The 23,889-nt window shown below is 33.3% G+C and overlaps 2 protein-coding genes across 2 annotated transcripts; one reads left to right on the top strand and one right to left on the bottom strand.

Moving 5' to 3' along the window:
- The first annotated feature begins 13,414 nt into the window (after positions 1-13,414).
- On the top strand, positions 13,415-15,143 carry LOC122303752 (1-aminocyclopropane-1-carboxylate oxidase). Its single transcript, XM_043115687.1, has 4 exons — positions 13,415-13,590; positions 13,700-13,926; positions 14,262-14,595; positions 14,690-15,143. The coding sequence occupies exons 1-4, from the start codon at positions 13,486-13,488 to the stop codon at positions 14,984-14,986; spliced, it is 963 nt and encodes a 320-aa protein (XP_042971621.1). The 5' UTR covers positions 13,415-13,485; the 3' UTR covers positions 14,987-15,143.
- A 2,208-nt stretch (positions 15,144-17,351) lies between these two features.
- Positions 17,352-22,642, bottom strand: LOC122303751 (tyrosine-protein phosphatase DSP1). Its single transcript, XM_043115686.1, has 6 exons — positions 22,214-22,642; positions 21,940-22,033; positions 18,953-19,010; positions 18,807-18,850; positions 18,533-18,714; positions 17,352-17,727 (listed from the first exon to the last, which is right to left on the bottom strand). Exons 1-6 carry the CDS (start codon positions 22,456-22,458, stop codon positions 17,679-17,681), a joined length of 672 nt encoding a protein of 223 aa, XP_042971620.1. The 5' UTR covers positions 22,459-22,642; the 3' UTR covers positions 17,352-17,678.
- Between the last annotated feature and the right edge of the window lie 1,247 nt (positions 22,643-23,889).

Below are 23,889 nucleotides of genomic sequence, written 5' to 3'. Positions count from 1 at the left end.
TAATCACATTAAATTAGTGCACATATTAGTGCACAATTATGTTTGTAACTAAATTTTTTCATTATAATTTTTAAACTTTTAAGGATATAATCATAATTTTTAAAAATTTAAATAATCATCATTTCTACCTCAGAAAGTACTTTTTTAATTTATTTCTAAAAAAACGTAACATGTTTTAAAGTATTTTAGACATATGATTACTAAACAGTAAATAATTTTTTAATAATAAAACTTATTACGTAAGTTATAAACTATAAATATTAAAGTTATAAGTTATATTTCTCGTTGAAATCTCAAACATGAACTCTACCGAAATCAAATTTAATAAAGCATAGCTAGTTTTCAATCGTTCATCTTTTGGAAATAGACATTTGAAGAAATTGTCAATTAATGGTCCATTGGTCCCGGCCAGCTTCCACGGACGATTCACACAAATCAAATATTCCAACTGAGAAATTGCAGGCAGGAGTGCTGACCCTTCAAGCCGTGATGGGCTAGCTAGTTAGCTACGTTCTCCGACGGAAATTTTTATAAAGTCTCTTATTTTTCATAAAAACGACTACAACAACGTACAAATATATCAACCACATATATATTCATTCAACTCTTCTTTTTTTATTTTTTTGAGCCGCAATAATATTACAAGTCATAACATGCAGATTCACATTGTCTAGACAAATTGTCTTCCTAAAGATCACCCAAAACATGTAAGCGTGTAATTAATTCTTGCTATCGTCTTCTGTAACCTTTCACCTTCAAACTTCTCCTCTGAAAGCATTTCAGATTGGTCCCCTACGCGGAACCCTAGCTAGTTTGTCGGCATAATTTTCTACCATGACAATGAACAGTTTATTAATATTATATATATAAATGATATTTACAGTCATAGGTGTGCAAACGCTATGTAATTATTTAAAAATAAATAAATAAATACGAAACTCACATAAAAAAATTAATTTTTTTAAAATGACTACATAGCGCTTGTGTACTCCATAACTAAATATAGGATTACTTTTATATATATATATATATATATAGGGTGGGGGGCCATCTTCTTGATCTGGGATATATCTAAAATCAAACCTCGTGATTCAATTAGGATTGATAACATAATATCAAAATCTACATTTTTGACTAATTATTTTTTGTTTACTTTAATGTATCTAGTTATATATCCCATGTGTTTTAACCTACTTCTATTGACATCAATTGTTTAGAGTTTTAGATTATTGTCTTCACGACGCTGTACAAGAGCCGTGACGATCACAGTAAAAATTAATTGCAAATTCTTAATATTAATATATGTAATTACGTACGTACTATATATATCATCAAGCCGAAAATTAAGAATATATATATATATATATATATGTAACGTCTGCATATATTTCAAGTACCTTAAAATTGATCATGAGGGTTCATCAATAAAATTGGATACTATCTTCTTCTTTGAAAAAAGGATAGTGCTAGGGCCACCGCTGGCGCTGAGAGCTCCCGTTAGGCCATTTTTTTTTTTTTGTGTTTTTTTTTCACATCATTTTTTTAATGTTTTTAAATATTTAAAAAAATATAAAAAATTCATAATAATATTAAACAATTTTTACTTAATCACTAAAAAAAAAGAAAAAAAAAACTGGGAGCAGTAGCTCCCAACGGAATCACAGCGAGAGATCTAGCATTTTCCTTGAAAAAATATCTCTTTTAATTTCTTTTACGTGTTGGATACTTTTACCTCAAATTAAGTGTGTGTGAATATATATATATATATATATATATATATTCCATTCATGCACGCTGAAATAGCAGTGTAATATGACACGTACGATGAACTCACCAATCTGGCTATATGATGAAATGAAAAATAAAAACTAAAAAATAGAAATTTCATGGAACAGAATATATACATACCATGTAATTTCTTGAAAAAAAAAAAAAAAAAAAAAGAGCCTCCAATGTTTAACTGAAGTCTTATCAAGATGTACAGTATAAAATGCAAAAATCGCGGAGAAATAAATTTTGTTGAATTGAAATAAAGGTCAAACAAATTGCAAGAAAGCGTTACTTTTGCCGGCGTGGTTGACGCTCTAATTTGACTGACTAGACCACATCATATATATATATATGTATATATAATGACATTTCAAATGTATATAAATAAAAACAAACAAACAAAGCATACATATGATGACCTAAAAAGTTTTGAAGTCCAGATCATCAGATAGAATTGTCTATATTAAACTGATCAAAGTCGTAACTCGATCGCATGTTTTTTAAGGAAAAGAAAATGTAATGTTGATTAATGTTTACTTATATATAAACGTGTACGGCCATCATAAAGTCATTTAAAACGAAAATCATCCTCCACGTACAATATATACTTCATGAGTCGATGCTTTCAAAACGCTCTAAAAATAAAACCATGTGAAACATTAAATTAGGTCTGGTTTGGTCATTTTTCATCGTCAGCTAGCTAGCTGGCCTTATATTTTGTTCTTTTTTCTTTGGTACGTGAATTGCTTTTATGGAAAGCAAACACATTTATTCCTTCTCTAGAAAAATTTTTGGTTTTTTTCCCTCCTCATATATTATGTCTTTGATTTGAATAAGAATCATCAAACGAAGACTTTGACTTGCAAGTGTCCGTTTGTGACCACCACGTGAAAAATTCATTAATGCACGTACGCATGCATAATAGTTGTCAGCTTCGATCTCAACCTTATCCTCCTCGATCGCTCGTAGCAAGTGCAGTGTGCGTACGTGTATCCTGATGATCAATTCACATTAATGTAATTATAAGTTGCTAATGCTATTTGAAATTCCAATTCCATTGAAATAATTAAGCATATAATAGACATATATGATTAATGAAAAACAAAAATTAATCCTAAAGTTTGAATCTTGAATCTTGACTACTGATTCGGTCGGACGCGTACGTACAAAAAATAAGAAAAATTTTACTCTTCACACAAAATAAATCACATTCTATATATCATACTTAGTTGATATTGCACATTTTACGTGATTCATATGGATGGTAAGTTAAAATAGATTAAATCTTTAAGCTTGTTTGTAATTTGTTTTTTCTTTTTTCTTTTTTTTTGTTCATACGAAAGTATATATAAAGTTGTTAAAGACTTTATGAGCATGCAGGACCAAAGAGGTACGTCTACCGGAAGATTAGGCAGATAAGAGCCACATACTCGGATTGACAAGTTGGTGGCAAATATGGATGCCACAATAAATATGACAATGAAAGGAAAGTTACCCAAGTAGCAGCTTCCATGCACATTCATTTCCCAGATGGCAATGCATGCAGAGAAAGACAAAAACATTAAAAACAAAGAGAAATTATATTTAGAATGCGCAAGTCACTACAAAAAAAAATAAATAATTGTGATTAATTTATAACAACAAAAATATTATTAACAATTAATTGGTTGTTAATTTTGATTATTAATAATCTTTTTGTTATTATAAATTAATCGTAATTATCTGTTTTTCTTATAGTGAGTATTAAATAAATTTTAAAAAAATAAATAAATATAAAACTCATATAAAAAATTAATTTTTAATAATATATTTCTTATTTTTTTTAAATAATTACACGGTACTGATGCACTTTACGATTACATGTAACATTATTATAAAAGCAATCATATTTAACAAACTAGTTAACTTAATTAATCATTTAAAACCCTGATCATCATCACATTCATTAGCTCCCCTATTTTGAGTTCTAATTTGTCTCCAACTTTTAAACCATTAAAAATAAAAACTTGGTACGGGCCTCGTGTCAGAATATTGCACATAAAATTTCAAAAAATAATCATTAGAAGATCTGCTATATATATATATATGACTCATTGTCTCAACTAGTCTAATCTGACCTCTTGTCTAATGCTAATATAATATCTGAATATTTCAAATCCGTATTTCGTGATGAAAATATTTGCAATTTAAAAAAAAAAAAAAATCACTCGGTTGATGATCAAGATCAAGCACTTATTTATATTGCTGTGTTATTTATCATTTTGACTAAACCCTTTTCATACATTTATCGTGTATTATAACCTTAATAGCACGTGTCTTATTGATGGAATTGTAACAAGTGTCTTCAACTATGCCAATTTAGCTTCTCGTATACTATATTGCCTGCATGTAATAGAGGATTTGAAACCAAAAAATAAAAAGTTTAAAATTGAGAAAGGAGATCAGGGAGGTCTCTTTTACGCACTTCACATAGTATGTGATCACGACTTGTGAACTGAATATAAACACAATATAAAATAAACGGATTTAAGTTTAATTTAAATGTATTTAATTAGATCAAAACAGACCGAACCATTATAACCCTATTAATAAACGGATCAATAACAAATCAACCTACTTAATTTGCAATCAATTGATATAACATTTAACATCTTTTTGAAGATTAAAATTACAATATGATAATATTTATTATTGTTGTGATTGTGATTTTAGTATCATTAATATAGGTCTATCTAAAACATATTGACTTTTTGTTGGTATCTTGTACTAATTTTCTTATAAAATTATATTAATCAAGTCAAACGAGTTAGTTAAATCCATTTGCATGAAACAAGTTGAAAAATGTCAAAATGGATTGTATCATATCACTTGTTATTTATATAGGTCGTGTTAGGATTTAGGGTTTGAATGATATAGTCAAATATTCATAACTTGACACAGCACGAATACGATCATTGAATACAAGTTGTCACCCCCACCTTTGCCTTGGGCCATACCAATAGCTAGGGAGCCTCCTACCCTTCATACAACAACACATATCAACATGCCAAAAGATAGATCCTCTCAATCTCCTTTGACACGGTAGATTTTTATCCTTATTTATCTCTCTTGATGGATTTACTTAAAAAGGATAACAGACCCCTCTTGCCTTTCCTTCCTTCTGCTAGGGTTGCTAGGCGGGCCTCGCATGGGCTCAAGTAGAAAATTTGCCTGACCCGAGAGGATAGGAGGGCGAGTAGAAAGGAAAGGAGAGGATGGGGCTACCCACTTGTTCGAATTTCACCCACTCTCCACGCATAGGGATCAAACTTTAAAATGAAAAAACTTCACCCACTCTCTCTTCTCTCCCACCGTCTAAACACCCAATTTCTCAATCTCTTCTCTCTTCATCTTTTCCTTTCTTGCCAGCCCCAATCCTAAAGCAATGCAACACGTCTTCTCCTCCTCTTCTCTTCTTCTACTTCTTCTTCTTCAATGTGTTGAGATACCCATGGGCCACGACATGGTTGTGGGTCTAAGACCATGAATGACTGTGGGTTTGCAAAGAGACTCACTACCATTCGTGGTAGTGGTTCTCTACATAGACCCACATCCAGTCATGGTAGTAGATCTCTACTCAAATCCACGACTAGTCATGGCCATGGTTCTTTGCTTAGATCCATCCACTTTGTGGTCTATGTCATTGCGATAATTTATTTGTTTTGTTGAAGATTATTTTTGTTGTCAGATCTGTGTATTTGAGGTTTGATTTGTTGATTTGATGGATAGGTCTATTGATTTGGAGAATGGATTTTTGGAGTCTAGATTGTTTGGCGGATTCCAGACGGTTCTCAAGGGCCATCCATCCGCTCGACAGTTGGGCATGGTCACCAGTCCATGCGGAATGGAACTGAGTGCCAAGGTCCATATGCAAGGCCCTCGCCCATGTGGGTGCGAGGCCATAGGGTGGTTGCCAACTGCTTACCCGCTAGGGTTGGGTAGCAAGCTTACCTGCTGATGCAACCACCCAATTATTGGGTGGCCACCCAACTTGCACCCCGCTTCGAATTGATTTCCTTAAAAAGAAGGGCAAAGGTGTGTGCATGGATTCCATTGAAATGTGGAGGAAAGTGGCTATTCTATCATGTTGGTGTGGCCAACCCATGAGAAGCTATAGAGCCATTGTTGATCACATGGGTGGGGAGGTTCACAGTTCACATAATATAGGAGGAGTCCATCTTTTTTTTTTTTTTAAATAAAAGTTTATTTTTATATTTTTTTCTTTATTTTTTAAATTCTTAGATGAATGAGCAATAATTTATACACGAAGTTGAGTGGGCATGGTTGATGACGTGTTGTGATTCTGCTGGTACAAATGTGATCATGTGCCACTAATTAGGTCGTTATACGTGACAAATGAATGAAATGATGATAAAAATCAAAATTAAAAAAGAAAATCAAGTACATACATAAATGAGTCCTTCGATCTGAAATCGATGATCAAATGGCTTATATTCGTTAAAAGAAATGCAAAAAACATGGAACAATTACATAATTAAACGCAAATTATAAACATGCAAGCATGACTCAAAGCAAGATGTCAATAATAATTATAACCTGTGTTGCCCAAATGACTAACATAAGAGGGGGGGTGAATTGAACTGTATTTAAAAAAATAACAATTATAAATCAAATATACAATATAAAATATAAACAAAATATGAAACAACAATAAATATAAAGATTAAGGGTAAGAGAGAAGTAAACTCAGTATGTTAACGAGGTTCGGCCCCACTGCCTACGTCCTCACCTCAAGCTACCCCTTTTGAATTCTCAAATTTACTATTCAACCTCCTTCAGGTGGAGATAGAAGTCTATTACACCTTTGAATAATACCGCTACAAAGAATTCGTGTAAAATACCCTCTACACTTGCAATCACCTTATACGTGGTGATTCAACTATTCCTTGTATAGAACACTTTCTACACACACAAGGGTTATACACACTATTTTACTGATACAAGAGCTGATAGTGGGTAAGTTATCAGAAAACACTTCTCAATGAATGAAATAACAACAATACAACGCAAACTATATTTCTCTCAAAATGAATAAGGATTAAGGCTCAATGCTTATAGAAAAGAGAATAAAAGCTTTGAATGAATATTGTATGCTCTTGATGTTGTAAATGTGAAACTCTCAAATAATCTATTTATAGACATATGAGACTTCATATTCAAATTTAAAAACATTCACATGTCAAAGACAACATCATTCACTTTTTCAAAAAATTCAAATAAAAAGTTTTTCTTTTTCAATTATCAAAGACAACATTATTCATTTTTCAAAAATATCAAATCTAATTTTATACTTTTGGCATATGACAAAAGGAATACACTTTACTTTTCAAAAAATTCAAACCTAATCTTTTTATTTTTTGTATATGACAAAAGAAGTATACTTTACTTTTTAAAATTTTCAAATAAAAATATCTACATTTTGCATAAGTCAAAAAAAGTATCAATCACTTTTAAAAATATTCAAATAAAATATGTACATGTGAAAGATAAAAATCAATCATCTTTAATATTTTCAAAGTTCAAACATTTAATCAAATAATGCACATGTGAAAGATGACAATCAATCATCTTTCAAAATTTTCAAATTTAATTTTCAAAATATTCATGCGTATGTGGAAAATGTATTTTAATACTTTATGATAAAATATTAATTTTGAGATTTAATCCTAATTTCGAATTTTTAAGAGATTTATAACATTACTCGATGACTTTAATGTGAATTTGTTCTTTTCTTGCTCATGCTTGTTTCCTTAATGTGTTTGATTCCATTATGTAGACAACTTGAGATTGAGACTTTTTTATTCTTTAAATTTATTTATTATCATTAAAATTCTTATGTAAATATATAATTATACAAAATTTAAAATCTTCGATTCAACAATCCGCATGGAAAAGGAAAATAAAACAATTGGCCAGTATTGGAAACTTTTATATATAGACATCATGTACTGTCAATTGTCAAGCCACATTCATCCCACGTGTAAAAGATTAAAAGAACTAAAAGCTTAAAATTTCTCAAGAAATAAATAGGTTTGAGAAGTAAGATGAGAATTTATAATTTTAAAAAAAAATTTAAAATATTATTTTTTAATATTATTAACGTTTTAAAATTTGAAAAAATCAACATTATAAGAGAAGCGGATTTTTGTGATCAAAATTTAATGATCAAAATGATTATTTCTCATAATTTTCGTAAGAAATAGTCCTTTTAGTCACAAAAGTTTAGTCATAAAAGTCCACTTCTCTTGTAGTATAAATTAGAATTAAAAAAATGAATTATTTATTATATTTTAAATAAAAATTTAAAAAAATTATAATGATAAAATGAGGTAAAATAAAAATTTTATATTTTATCCCATACCCTAAACCTGCCCGTGTAACATGAAGACCGTACAAGGCTGAATGATAATCAAAATGCGTAACTCTCTTAAGATTTAAAAAATATATGTTTGTTAAAGATAAAATATACAAGCACGAGGATTCATCGTTTCTTTGTAACAGGACCACACACTCTAAGAGGGGTGGACGCCAGGGAACTCTCTCCACCTCTCTTAAGATGGGGGCTGTCGTAGGGGAGAAGATCGGGTTGGGTTAGGTAATTTATTATTTATTATTATTATTATTTTTTATATATTTTTTATTATTTTGTATTACTATTTAATATTTTTGTATTATTATTTATAACGTATATAAGACCACCTTATTATCTAAACATAATCTGATATTTTTATTTATTAATCAAATACCTGCGATCAAATCTTAATATTATTTTAAAGAGAAATATTACACATTATCTTATACCATACATTTTATATATTAAAATATTATTTTTTATTTCATTTTATTCTTATTAAACTAATTGAATTATTTAATTTATCATCCATACACTATATATTTATTATAAAAAAAATAAAATAAATTAAAATAAATATAATATATGAAATGTGAAGATTACAAAAAAAAAAATTTTATTTTAAATAAATAAAAAATTTCGTCCAAAAAGTCCACGTACATTTATTGCCGTGGAAGTTTTAACTAGTAGATCTATGCATGTGGGATGATTGGTATGATTTTCCCAACAAAACAGGAATAGCTATTCTGCTAGAACAGTTATTCTTAATGAAAATAAAGTAGTCAAACAAATTGAACGATGACTATTAGTCGACATTCGAAAGTAATTGACACGTACACGAAGTTTCGAGGAAGAAGACACTCATGCACAGGTCATGATCATTTCTTCCTTTATTTTGATGCAGGCCAGCCGTGGGTCTGGTCAAACGAATTGTAACCATGCATTTCTTTCTGAAGAGATGCATGAGATCAGAGAAACAAAAATATCTATATCATGTATATATAAAAAGATCAATAGTGGACATGTTATCTTTGCAATTGGTTCATGACCCTTAACTTAAAAGGTGATTTAAGGAGCCGCCATGCATGGTAAATTAAAGCTATATATATATACCTGATAATCATGCACGACGGACGGACGGACGGACGTCGGTCAGAGCCTCCCAAATCAGCTTTATCGCCATCTATATATGCCTAAATATCTATAAATATATAAATATATATATTTAATGAGTAATAGTAATTTAACCATGTGACCGATAGAGTTTGATTTATATAATGGTCAAATGTATGGAAAATTAGCTCATCTAAATAAGAAATCTGAACGCGGCGGATTACGACTGTTGCTTTTGGCAATTAGATGATCATCATAATCTCAATTTGGTGACGAATGCACAGATCGATGCAGTATGTGATGACTATTCAAAGAGTTGGAAGACCAAGAAGTTTAATTTGAGGTAATTAATAATTTTTGACTCCTCATCAGAATTTTCAACGTACAGCTTAGCTAGCCGTGGAGATTAATACTACCACGTACACGATCAATGACGCATAAGAAGTTTTCCCGTACTGCACGTCATGCAGTACGTACTACCGCAAGTGATCAAGAAATATCGTACGTGGATCCATGTAATCAAAGGCAGATCAAGAACGCATATATATCATGAGTTTTATTAAGAATAAATAAAGTTGTATACCAATATGTAAATTAATATTGATTTTTAAAATTTAAAATAATAGTATTTTTAATAAAATCTACTTTTTGATCAATAATATTAAATTAATACATATATTAATACACAATTATACTTACAACTAGATTTTTTAATTTAATATATATATAAATTCCACTAGACATGATTAGGGTTTGAATGTGTCTTGTCATGATAAGGACATAATTTATAGTCATGATGGTACCCATTATGGACAAATTCTATATAATAAATCTCATGAAAATCAAATATGGTTGCAATTAAGCAAAGCATATATAAGCCTGTACGTACGTTTCATTGTCATTAATGTTATCTTCGCAGCCCATGCGGGGAATCATGTGGCCATGGTTGGTTAACTTAGAAGATCGAGTGAACACTGAACAGGACATGCACTCAAACAACTTGTTCATGAATGCATGCATGCATGCGTTATGTTCTCCCAGCTTTAACATCAATGCGCGCACGCGTGGGGACTTCAGATATGTACAATCTCATGCGGATGGAATTATGTGGTAATTATCGATAGGAGCCACACACACACACACAATGTATAAGTGATCATATATCAACTTAATAATCAACAAAAGTGGCAATATTTATATAGAACGCATTGGAGATTAGAACTTCTTATCCAGCTTCTTATCACCTCCATCTCTATACATATATCTATGTAATAATTAGCCCAAACTTTCCAGTACTGCATTCAATATTAACCAAGCAGCTATCTAGCTAGCTAGCATTCATGACATGATTAATGGTCATGTAGATATGCCTTCAAACTTCCAATAGACATCCATGAATTTTATGGGCCATGATAAAATTGCTAGAATATAATAATGATATGGATGTGAGAGGAGCCTAATTAAAGGGCCATTCTTAAAAGAATCAAACTGTCTCCCACTAAGATCTAATGAAAGACATGCACATGGCAAGGAAGTTATCTCCGACGTACGTGATCGAGTGTCACTTTAGAATAAGCTAGCCGCTAGCTAGCCAGTGTATCATCGTCATCATCAGCAACTAAAAGGTGGTCCTTGCGATCGAGTTCATGAGCAACTACTTCTATATTTGATAAATGGGGATTATCCCCTTTAGTTGCTCACCTAAAAACCCATTTTTTCTTGACTTTTTCACTGCACTGAAAAATAAAAAATAATTGATTCACCGCCGAAGATCATATTCATGTCCTATATATATATATATATATATATACATATAGAAGCCTGTCGTATTCCTCCCAATCCCCACAATGACTTTTGTTTATATAGTTAGAAGCGTTGAGTGGCTATGATTCGTTTGCATAATAAATTATGGAAGGTCAGATCAACATGAAGTGGTCCTAGAAGGAAAGGGTGGGGGAAATAGTAGCTGGAATGACTCGACCTTTGCCTTTAATTTCTAACTTTTGTACACAAAGCATTTTCCACTTAACTAGAAATTGAAATAGACAAATACTGATCTCTTGTGAATCTAATTTTTTTCCCCTCCTGACAACAATGTAGTGGCATTCACGACTTTGTTACTTTGCAGTCCCCCACGACATGGACAAAAGTTATCATCTTCTAATCTCTTCATGATCAGTTCGATCTACCCCAAACAAATTAAACAAAAAAAGCCGTTTTCTATGGCCAATTATACAAAGTTATTAATTAGTATATATATATATATCTTATATTTAATATATCTTTTAGAATTTCTAGGAATTGGTTCAATCCATTACTAGTACTTCTGATCTTTTCTCAATCCATCTGCCAATAAAATTAGGGCTATAATTAGAAACATTATATATATATATATATATATATATATATATATATATATATATATATATATATAAATATATTTTAAAATAGTTCCAAGGTGGGGCGGCTTGTAGAGACATAATATGATCATGACATCAAGGGATTTTGTTACCCAAACAGCTAGGGATCAGGATCGTGCCAAAAACTGATGGAGCTGAACCATGAAAGAAGAAATTAACTTCAAAAATATCCAAGGAGAGAATCAAATGGGAGAAAAGGCATTAATAACCACAGAGAATCAAATGGGAGAGATGGTGGGAGAAAATTGAACAAAAAAAATTGTAGATCCACATCTTGAAAAAGAGGAGTACGTGTGTGCAACTGATGCGCATTGGGGTGCCACATGATGAAGAGCGAATGTGGGAAGTACATGATAGAGTAAAGCCAAAACCTCGGTGGTCATGATCATGTGCATGATGAATAGAGGCGCGAGAGACATCATGTGACAGATTAATTTGGTTTTTAAAACTTTAATACAGAAAATGGAAAGAGTGAAAGACAATATGTTAGGGATAAAGTTTTCTTTAAAATTGGATTGGAGAAAATCACTATGATAAAATTACTGTTTATTTATTGTCAGTTATTTTTTACGAAATGATTATTTTTTGTCAAAATGAGTCTATTATTTTCGTAATGATCAAATAATCATTTTCGTTATAAATAACTCCTGATAAATACTCATTTTTCTTGTATTGAATTTATCTTCTTAAATATATATATATATATATATATATATATATATTTATTTATTTATTATATTTGAACGACTATTGCTCTCGGTGGGGTAATACAAATTGTTACGTTCTTTCTTAGAAAATGATGATTTGGACTAGCATCCACTCTTTCCAATCCCAACCCACAATTGATAGCTAACATTAATATACTGATCAACCTAAAATAAAATGAGTCATGAAGGAAACCATTGATTTTTCTAAATAAATACAAAGCGAAAAAGGTTACTATAATATATGTTAAGGCATATGGATCTATCTATATAACGTGGAAATTTTACAAGGACCCATTATCAATGTAATAAAACTATAAAAGTCCATTTGAATTCTTTTTCTAGAAATTCTAATTTTACTTTGCTGGTGACACCCGATAATAAATAAGACGTGGCTGCTTGGAAGGTGCAAGGAAGGTGCTGGATGAGTCATCTTTAAATGGCTAGTGATGGGTCAAAATTTCAGCCATGTAGTTGGGTCCAACCTGACCATAGAGGACAGAGGGACCGGCTCATAAAGCAGGCTGTTACAATTCCGATATAAAGATCTATAAATATATATATATATATATATATATATATATATATATGGAAATGCCCCCATGCGCCTGAGCGGCACCGATAAAGTGTATTGTTTTTGTAATATTTTTATTTTATTTTATTTAGTGATGAAGAAAGTAATTTTAAATATATTAGTTGATATTTTTATTTAATAATTAAAAATATGATTAAAAAAAAAAAAACCAACTGACGGTACGCCATGATGCGGCGGCATAGTAGCCGTTCCCCCATATATATATATATATATAATAACTGGATCTACCACAATTAAAATAACTTAAATAAGTACCTTAAATTATATTAATTAGATTCAACTTAGTTTTTTTTTTAATTCCTTGTTTTTAAGTCTCTCCAAAACATAGACCCAAACAAGCTAGCTAGCACCGTTCCTGTCCCTAGCCACCGCTAATTTCTTCTATAAATACCACACCACCCAAGTCCCAAACTACACCATCGATTACAGCCAGCTTGAGAGAGAGAGAGAGAGAGAGAGAGAGAGAGAGAGATGGAGAACTTCCCGGTGATCAACATGGAGAAGCTAAACGGTGAGGAGAGAGGAGCAACCATGGAGAAGATCAAAGATGCATGCGAAAACTGGGGCTTCTTTGAGGTTTATAACTCTTAGAGCCTAATTGGTTGGGTACTTCCATTGCTCATTTACTTCCATTTACGCGTCTGACTGTTTTGTTTTCTGCGTGTTTCTTTCATGAAAATTGAAGTTACTTAATCATGGGATACCCTATGAACTTATGGACACGGTGGAGAGGATGACAAAGGAGCACTACAAAAAGTGCATGGAGCAAAGGTTCAAGGAGCTGGTGGCGAGCAAGGCTCTCGAGGGTGTTCAGGCTGAGGTCAATGACATGGATTGGGAGAGCACCTTCCACTTGCGCCATCTCCCCGAGTCCAATATTTCTGAGATTCCAGATCTCCAAGATGAATACAGGTAAAGAAATGACATATTTTTAGGAGATGGCTTTCGTGTACATCAATAACAGCACTTCTAAGTTTTTGTACACTTTGTTGGCATATATTTTTTGGCGGTAGTTATATATTTCTTTAATGAAATTTAATATGTGTGAATGGACCTGCATAAGTAGAAGATACTTTATGTTCTCCAGGGGGTTTATAATATATTAATGCTGCATGATTTCTTTGTGAATAATAATATTCAATTGGGTTGGTTCCAAGTTCAAGCGACACTCTGTTTTTTAAAACAAAACCTCTCTCTCCCTCTCTATTTCTGTGTGCTAATATTTTACATCTCGGAAATTAATGCAGAAAGGTGATGAAGGAATTTGCACTGAAGCTGGAAAAACTAGCAGAGGAACTCCTAGACCTGTTATGTGAGAATCTTGGAATAGAGAAAGGTTACCTGAAAAAGGCATTCTATGGATCAAAGGGTCCAACTTTTGGAACCAAGGTCAGCAACTACCCTCCATGCCCCAAGCCTGAACTTTTCAAGGGTCTCCGTGCCCACACCGATGCTGGTGGCATTATCCTACTCTTCCAGGACGATAAGGTCAGCGGTCTCCAGCTTCTGAAAGATGGTCAGTGGATCGACGTCCCGCCCATGCGCCACTCCATTGTAATCAACATTGGTGACCAGCTCGAGGTATATATATATATATATCAGAATTTTTAGTTTTTGGGGGATCTTTGGCTCAATTCTATAACAATATAACTCTATATAAACATGATATATATAGGTCATCACCAATGGGAAGTACAAGAGTGTGCTGCACAGAGTGATAGCCCAAACAAATGGCAACAGAATGTCTATAGCTTCATTCTATAACCCTGGCAGTGATGCTGTTATCTACCCAGCACCAGCAATGGTGGAGAAAGAGGATGAGGAAAAGAACAAAGTTTACCCCAAATTTGTTTTTGAAGACTACATGAAGCTGTATGCAGGCGTCAAGTTCCAGGCTAAGGAACCAAGATTTGAGGCAATGAAGGCCGCCACGGAAGCTAATGTCAAGTTGGGTCCAATTGCAACAGCTTAAGAGCAATTTTCTTCTTTTTAGTATAAGAGAAACTTATAGTTGTCTGTTTAGGGCAAAAGCCTGAATTATATCTCTATTCAGTTTACTTTAAAGGGTATGGAATATGTATTGGTTACTCGTAGAATATAATAACCACAAAGTTACCACCTTTTGTTAATATTATCTTCTAAGAAAGAATAGTTCCATGTTTCCTTTTTTTATCTGTTCCTGTTTCTCTCTCTTCAGTGATAGATCATCACATAACGAACATGATTAAAAAATGATAACAAGGATAATCTGTTCCCTCCTGAAACACAGTAATTGAAAACTGCAACATCAGTTGGCAATATTAATTTGAGATTTTTAAGGGAAGTCTAACGTGTTTAGGTCTTTTGTATCTCAACTTCATTGGCGTGTTGTTCAAGAGAATCATATAGTCTTTGAGACGTAATTACATGTGTTTGGAGTCTTCAATGTTTGACTATAAAAAGAAATATAAGACCCAAAGGAAATAATCCTATATATTCTTTGTGCTTGCGTTTTACGTTTGAACTCTTCTTCTGTTTGACTACAAAAGTAAAAAAGACCCAAATATTGAAAGTTTTATGCTTTGGTTATAAAAGTAAAAAAGACCCATAAATACTTGACATCTGTAACTAGAAACAGAGACACGAAAATGGTAACTATATTGATCTATTGTACCTTAACTGAAGAGGTTTTAGTGCAGATTCCAAAACGATCAGAGGGAAACCAGGGCCAGGGGAAGTGAAATAATTAATGGGAAAATGCACACAAATTCACATTATCCTTGAATCAAAAGGGAACCTTCCCGTTGACTAGAAAAGGGGCAAGATCTAGTTTCTGCAACAGATCTAATTATGCAAAAAAATCACCAGTACCACTACAAATTGTCACCATTTGAAGGAGCTATATATATATATATATATATATATATATGAGTAATGTTACATACAGTCGTGAAATTGCAAACGCCGCATAATCGCTTTGAAAAAAAGTAGAGTCCACGATTAAAATGTTAGTTTTTTTAATGTAGATCCCATATTAATTCATTTATTTCGAAGCGACTGCACGCCGCTTGCACAATTACGACTGCAAATATCATTTCTCTATATATATATATATACACATATAGACACATAAGTTATCAAACTTCCAAAAGGTGACTTTCTGTGGAACAAATAGACAGAGTATTCAATTGTCTTTCACTTTACTACTTTAGCATAAGAGCCTTTTAAAAGGAAAATGAAGATCATCACTACCAAGTGTCTCAGCTCTTTTCTCCAACATAAAGAAAAAAATTTCTTTCCTTTTCAAATTGTTTGCATATACAGAAGTTTGATATGGCAATGCAAAACCATGACAGGGAACTAAATAATGGAAAGGAAAAAGGAAAGGTTTTCTCTTTAGGATCATTCCCCAACAAGATGACGACATTGTCCACAACAGAGTTTCTTTTATGACATGGTAACTTGGAATCCACTAAGCATAAGCATTCAACTTGTAGTAAGTGGAGAAGCTAATAATAATGATCTAAAAGAGAATAATCTAAAGAAAATAAACTTTTTAATCATGAACGGAATCATCTCGAAAAGATTGACGTGGCAAGATAATTAAATAAGAAAAGTAACATATATTTATATAATATAGGAGAGGGGAGAGCACTTTCCGCGGATCAGAAGGTTTCTTTATTAGTTGCATCATCTTGCCACAAATAATAGATCAAACACTTCAAAGAAGTCTTTTTGCTCTTTGCTTGATATGGAAGAAACTTGAGAGGTGGATCATGTACGACGCCACTCTATGAAATTATGGATCTCTCACCTTTTCTTTTTCATAATGCCAAAGCATGTAAAGCTTTTCCAGGGTACAAGACAGAGAAGTAGGTGGTGGGACGCACCCAACATCAAGCATCTCGCAATTAAAATCCCAGCATTTTGTCATAAAGAAATTAGAAGCCATCAATTTAATTTTTATGCTTCGATCACTTTATTTTATTCCCTCTCTTTATCCGCACTCGCTATTCGAGGTCTCGCTACCTTCTCTCGAGAATCGTAGACGTCTGAGACTCTGAATCATTGAGATCAGTGACGACCGACCGACGACACCATCATCCTCTCTCCACACTATGAAGTCGGCGGCAGTACCTCCTTCCAAATCTCCTTGGTTTGGTGCTCAATTTGTGCAGCTGAACTGGTCAAGCTGAGTGAGTTGGTTTACATTGCTAATAAGCATCTCGCATAATGTAATGTAGATCAAGATCCAGTTCAAAATCCCACTCGCTCAATCCTCCATAACCATTACCAAGCTCTGGGGTGACAGAATAATCGTGCAGTCTAAAATGAGAGACCGCACATGCTCAAAGGAATAATTTGAACATATAACCTCCAATAATACCCATTTAAAAATGTGGCTTCTGTTCCGACAAAATAATAATAATAACATAAAAGAAGGTGCTAATGTTTAATAAGTCATACTATGGAAGATTGCCGTGGGTTTGAGGAACAGCAATCTTCCACACAATTCAAGACTGGAGCCCGAAAGCAGGAAACCAACTGCTGCAGCAAATATATATGGATTAAAGAAAGAAATCCCCGTCTTTTCTCGGGTTCTTTCAACTCGGCCAAAGGAGCATAGAGACCTTTCCGATATGTTCTGTTTTAGATTGTTGGAATTACGCAGGTCCCCCAGTTCTTCAATACTTGAGATCATCTTTGACTCGGATACAACAACATTCACAATCACTAGCCCAAAAAGAAAAAAAACCTTTCATAACACATCCTTTTTATATACAGCTAAAACATGTGCTTTAAAAACTGAAGATTATTTCACCACTTCTTCCTCACGAGTACCGTTAATACAGAGTGCTGTAAGTAGCTGATCATCAAAATTCAAACACTGAAAACTTGCTTGAATTCAAGACATGCTCAATCTTCTTTTGATCTAAGTATTGTGCAAGAGAAGTATTACATCATCATGATTCTCACAGCAAGCTATCCACATAAACGTAGTTAGCCATGACATAAAATCATAACCTCACACTAAGCATCTCTGCACAAGTAAATTTGAGCTTGATGCTACAAGAACTCCACTGTCTACATTTAGCTTGATGCCAAAATAAACGTTCTACAAGTAAGGTAAATTTTTATTTATTAATAATCTATACCTTAACTACCCCACCAAGAATTATGGGCAGACAGAGTCTTTCTAGCTGCCTTGCCTTTCTTTATAATCAAAGACAAACAGCTGGAGTGGAGAAGAACGGCTACTACGAACCTTTAAACACAGACTGCCTAGAAATCAAAACAGGAAAAGAACAGAGAGAGAAGAAGGAAGAGGGTGGGGGTACGGGGAGGGTTTGCAACACTCTAAACAGGACGTGCTAATTTATGTTCATTTTATTCTCGAGAGAAAAAGAAGAATTATTCCTTTGTGGCTGAAATGCATTCCAGGAACTCATTGCCTTTCCCTATATATTCTGAAGTAGGACCTATGCGATTCTCTTCCATCAAAGAAAGGAAAAGCCAATCAATAGAACTGGTTGTTTACCTCCTCGAACATGAAAATGTCAGTGGCATATGCTTCAAGCTAGACACATCGAACAATTCCATAAACCTCTGATCTGAAACTCTAGCTTTAGCAGCTGCAAACCTCTGGTACTCATCAAAGACAGATGTCAGGCACCACCTTTGCAATTTTCTCAAGCATCCCACCAGACAACCAGTTCGATGCTGGAAACAAAGCAAGCAACCATCAACAAGTTAGAACTTTAGCATAAATAAAATCAAGTATGGAGAGAATAAAGCTCCGTCCACAAACATACCTTCCCACGTTTACAATGAATTAAAACTGGGTGATTCCTTATATCTGCATTGCATACATTAGAAGTGAATATAACCAGTTACTTAAAGAAATAACACCACAATCGAACCAGAAATAAAACCATAAGATGTATGAATCTTTCAGTACCAAGGACAACTTTTAGTGCTTCACGAATTGTATCCTCTGGGATGTTCACAAAAGGCTCCTGGATGCATACAATTTGGACATAACCTTGTTAAATTCAATATCATTTCAAATATTAGAACTTGCAGTACACAAAAAGGGGCAACTCATAGTTTTAACTAGAGTACTATTCTAGTCACAAGGCTCAAAAAAGATATCACTCTTAAAAACACAGAATTTAACAACTCAGGCTACAAGTATAATATTCAATTTGAAAACCAACATGCAATTTTAGCTTCCCAGGGTTTCATTTGCTGGCAGCGATTAATACACAATTTTTGCAGCTATAGAATCACCAGCTATCACAATTCATCATATCAGCAAATGCTTATTGGTACTAAGAGATTGTATTCTCCACCATTATAATTCCCATATCACGGGTATGGTGCTCAGTGATTGTTGCTATCACAAATCTCCATGGTATCTAAGCAGGTACAGACAATTAGATTTACATATGAAAACCATCCTCATAGGTATGATCCTTGGTAATTGTTTCCATGCGGTATCTCTCCATCAGATAAAGCAATTAAGTTCTTAGGAAAGCAAAAGAGGAAACCATACCCGTACATAAAGATAAAACTGTTGAAAACATATTGACAGAACATCCATGCAATGGAAAACATGGCCCGGTATAAGTTCCCGTCCCCTCTCACAATCAGAAATAGAAGGTGGACGATGGTGGCAGCAGAAATCATATTACTCAGATCAGCCAAAACAGTCTAGAAGGCATGTCAATAATGTAAAAAAAAAGATTCAGGGCAAAGGCACTTATCAAAAAAAAAAAAAAAGATTCAGGGCAAAGGTTATTCTTATCTTTTAAGAATACACCTAGGCATAACCAGTGTACCATCAATACCCAAAAGTACACAAACACGGCCAATAAATGAAATACTCACAAAAGAATTCCAGCAATAGCCATATAGAAAATGGCAAATATTATAAATGTAGAGGAATAGAAAACCAGAAACTTAGATACATCTCTAAACCTTATTGATGAAACCATCAATGAGACTCTGAGCAAATTTGAGGACAGTGCAGCTACAATTGAAACGTAAAATTGCTACTAAAACTCTGAGAAAATTTGAAGATGACCTTAAGTGATTTTTTTGTCCATCAAGGTATTGGAACTTAGAATAAAATTATATATCTCGAGGCACAAAGCAGCATTTTACAATACTAAAACTATTATTACTGTTACAAGAAGAGAAAAGAAGATAAGGTTGTCTTTGCCTATTTACGTGGATCAATAAAACTTCTTTTACCTATCCAAAAAAAAAATATAAAAGTTACTAGATATGTACTGTGATTTCATTCATTCAAAGTACCAGAAAAATGTAAAAGTTTTGACTCCCAGGTCTATGATCCAAGACATCAAGTGAAAAAATCACCAGATGTGTCATGTTATGATAACATACAAGATTGATTAAGGAAAAACTGCATTGGAAAGACATAATGAAATCTTATAAAGAAATATACACCACAGTCCGAGTGATAACTGTAGAAAAAATGTTTTAAGTGCAAAGGAACTCACAAGGAATGCTCATTGCTTAGGTTGGGTCACATGGTTTCATGATTTAGTTATACTTGATAAGGTAGTGTGCTTTCTACTAATCCTACACATAGCCCCGCACACAAGCTTATCTCAGGTCAATACAGTTTTCTTTCATTTGGCAAGATTTGGACTTACAATCATGAACAGCCCCCCACCACCACTTTAACATCATCTATCATGCTCATTACATACTTGAATTGGAAATTGTTGAGATCATGAGCTTTAAGAAAGTCTACAAACTTGCCTGAATTTTTTATATCAAGTTTTGGTGTGATGCATTGAAAATGAATAACTCTATTCTAAAGCCTCTACACCACGCACCATCCACTTGGCATAATTTGATTTAAAAAATAAATTTTAAAATTTGAATCTTACAAATCAAATTATACCATGTGCATGGTGTGTGGTGTAGAGGTCTTAAAATAGCATTTCTCAGTGAAAATATACAATAAAATAATGTTTACTAGTAAATATATATATTTTATAAGTAATAAGAGATTTTATTCTCAAGAATAGGCATAAGCCCAAGTACTCAGGACGTATACAAAGGAAAAACTTGCAGGAAAGTAAATATATATATACACAACAATACCGTGAACCTATCACCACAGCGAAGTCATCTAAGCCTAGGATTTTTGTAGTCAGCAAATCAAATCAAACAACACATACGAAAGACACTGACTCGTTTATGTATCGAATAAGGGGGAGAAAAGGCAAATTGGAAGACAAGAAATTAAAAAGTTGATTAACAACAGAATACAAGGAATACTTCGGAAATATGAAAGCTAGAAAGCTAGGTAAGTAATTCTAAAATGTGGATTATGCACACATAAGTCCCACTGCATTAATTGTAGAACATTATAACATTCAAATTAGAAAATAAATGTGAATACAAAGGCCAGCAATCTCAAAGGATTCCGTCTAGAAAGATCTACAAAATTTGAACTTAGTGTTTTTTCAAGATGCATATTTTACGAATTCCCACATCCACGAAATTAAATTAAGGAGTATACAGAAGCATATTAGACACCAAATATTAGCAATTATTATAAAACAACGATGACATATAACAACGGTGACAATCCCAAATTAAAGAGACACGATAATCTAACTAGTAGGTTCATCACGAAGATCAGCATTAGTGGGAATTCACGAAGGTAACATCTTTAATGGTAGTTTAGACAGCACTTAAGGTACGATTCAATAAGAATTATCGTAATTCAACTAACTACCACCATTAGATATAGAAAAAAAAAATCTAACATTATCCATACATTATTAGAAACATTTTCTTCCAAATCCTTACGTGAAGCGAAATAGACTAGCAGTGGTAATTTAGCTTAAAACAACTCAACAACGAGAGAATTAGGCTGTATTTACACACACATATGTATTATACCTTATAACCTTCAATCCCGAATTGGAAAAGCTTGATCCCGTTGGACTTGATAAACTCCATGTACGCCGCCGGATATGGTTCCGGACACAGACATCTAAATCCACAACAGAAGACGAAAAACCCTGTATCCATCAATCCATTTGTATATCTAGACATATATATCTATATATGTATATCCATGTTCATAAATGCGTATAAATATGTATGCATAGACATATATATATAAAGAGATGAAAGAGAAACGGAGAGGAACGGTTGCTAGAGTAGTTGTTACATGATGGAGCGGAGGCCTAGGGTCTGGAGGAAGGAGAAGTTGGCGGAGTCGGGGAAGCCGGAGCGGAAAATGCCGTTATCGACCAAGGAGAAGTTGAGAGGGGGAATATAGGGGTTCTCTCCATTGCAGTCATCGTCTGCGGCGGGAACGGACTTGAGGCCACAAACGACGGGGGCGGGGGAGGAGACGACCTCGATCGTCCGACAAATCTCTTCCTCTCCCTCCGGGTGCCCTTCGAACTTCATTGAATTGAAAATGGAATATAGAAATAGATATACAGGAGGAGTCTAGAAATACAATAGCGATCGAGTCTGTAGTTATAGTGTGAGAGGGAGAGAGAGAGAGAGAGAGAGAGAGCGAAAGGCGGGTTGGAACTTGGAATCGCGGAGGATATTCGAGGCTGCTCTGGCCCCCTGCTATTTCTTTTTTCTTTTTTTCTTTTCCTTTGCTTTTTTACAGTTGGAAAAACAAAAAAGGAAAAAAAAAGATTTTAAAGAGAGAGAGAGAGAAAGGAGATTTTAAAGAGAGAGAGAGGTCGACAGTCAGAGCGTTCTGTGTGCAGTGATTAGGAGAGAGAGAGATTTAAAAAAAAGATAGTTTTTTTTTTTTCCTGACAAAATAGAATTAATTAAATAAAGTAACAATATATATTTAAGATAAATTTTTGATAAATTAAGAAAAATTATTTGTATAAATTTTAAATATACAAATCTTATATAAACTCTTGAAGAAAATAAATTATACCTAAAAAAGTATAAAAAAATTATTTTTTTTTATTAATATGATCCATTTTTTAATAAAAGATTTGATGAGACTTATTTATTTGAGATGTGTAATTAACATTATTCTATAATTAAAATAATTATATCCCTATAACTATTTGAATCTATTTTTATAAAATAATATTATTTTTATAAATTATTTTATAAAGATATATTTAATTCAAAATATGATTATGTAAAAATTTTAATTTACCATATAAAGTTGACAGACCGAAAAGTGGGAGACGGCAGGGACGAGAGGTTGGGATTTGGAGTTTGGACTTTGGACTAAAGCCAAGGTGGGATTTTTTTTCTCAGAAATTATAATAAATAAATAAATAAATGAACCCATATGTCATCTTTGTCCCTTACTTGGCGCATTGCAAAAAAACCCGCATCTTTGTGAAAATTGAAAGATTAGAATGCCAAAGTGGCTATGATACTCAAGCCACTCAAAATAAATTGTGCCCCGCTCTTCAAGTCTGAACTCGACTCTTCACTGACCTATCCTTGTGAAGTCTCTAGGAACAAACTTGACAGCAACAGACTTGGATGGCTGCTCGATGGAAAAACTGCAAGTGAATCGGAAAACTCGATGAAATGTTCGCCGATGCCTTGGGAGTGGGGCCATTTGCCAAAACGGCAGAACCTCCGCAATTTTTGCCCTTTTTTTGGTGGCCCAACTGCATTGATGTGAAAAAAGCATATGGTTTTTTTTTCTCTCTTTTGTAAAGCTCGGGTCATACAGGTTCAACCTGTATTTATTCTATTCAGATCGAGTCGGGTCGGTTTGGCACGTTGGATACTCCCGTTGGGGTTAGGTCGGGCACAAACACAACTGTGCAAGCTAAGTTGCAGGCCTACTTGATATAGTATCTGTTAAGGACGTGCTTCATACCACCAATTAGGGCTGTT

This window comes from Carya illinoinensis, chromosome 3 (assembly GCF_018687715.1).
Source record: "Carya illinoinensis cultivar Pawnee chromosome 3, C.illinoinensisPawnee_v1, whole genome shotgun sequence".
Taxonomy (NCBI): domain Eukaryota; kingdom Viridiplantae; phylum Streptophyta; class Magnoliopsida; order Fagales; family Juglandaceae; genus Carya; species Carya illinoinensis.
Note: the sequence above shows the minus strand (reverse complement) of the source record. Positions and strands in the feature narration are given on the sequence as shown.

What these genes read in the sequence shown, in the direction of transcription:
- LOC122303752 (XM_043115687.1), top strand. Translation starts at nt 13,486, where the DNA reads ATGGAGAACTTCCCGGTGATCAACATGGAGAAGCTAAACGGTGAGGAG. An exon ending in AAAACTGGGGCTTCTTTGAG is followed by an intron (nt 13,591 to 13,699) that starts GTTTATAACTCT and finishes TGAAAATTGAAG; the next exon opens with TTACTTAATCATGGGATACC. An exon ending in ACATTGGTGACCAGCTCGAG is followed by an intron (nt 14,596 to 14,689) that starts GTATATATATAT and finishes TGATATATATAG; the next exon opens with GTCATCACCAATGGGAAGTA.
- LOC122303751 (XM_043115686.1), bottom strand. Translation starts at nt 22,458, where the DNA reads ATGAAGTTCGAAGGGCACCCGGAGGGAGAGGAAGAGATTTGTCGGACG. An exon ending in CTAGGCCTCCGCTCCATCAT is followed by an intron (nt 22,034 to 22,213) that starts GTAACAACTACT and finishes TTGTGGATTTAG; the next exon opens with ATGTCTGTGTCCGGAACCAT. An exon ending in ACATTTTCATGTTCGAGGAG is followed by an intron (nt 17,728 to 18,532) that starts GTAAACAACCAG and finishes TTTTTGGGCTAG; the next exon opens with TGATTGTGAATGTTGTTGTA.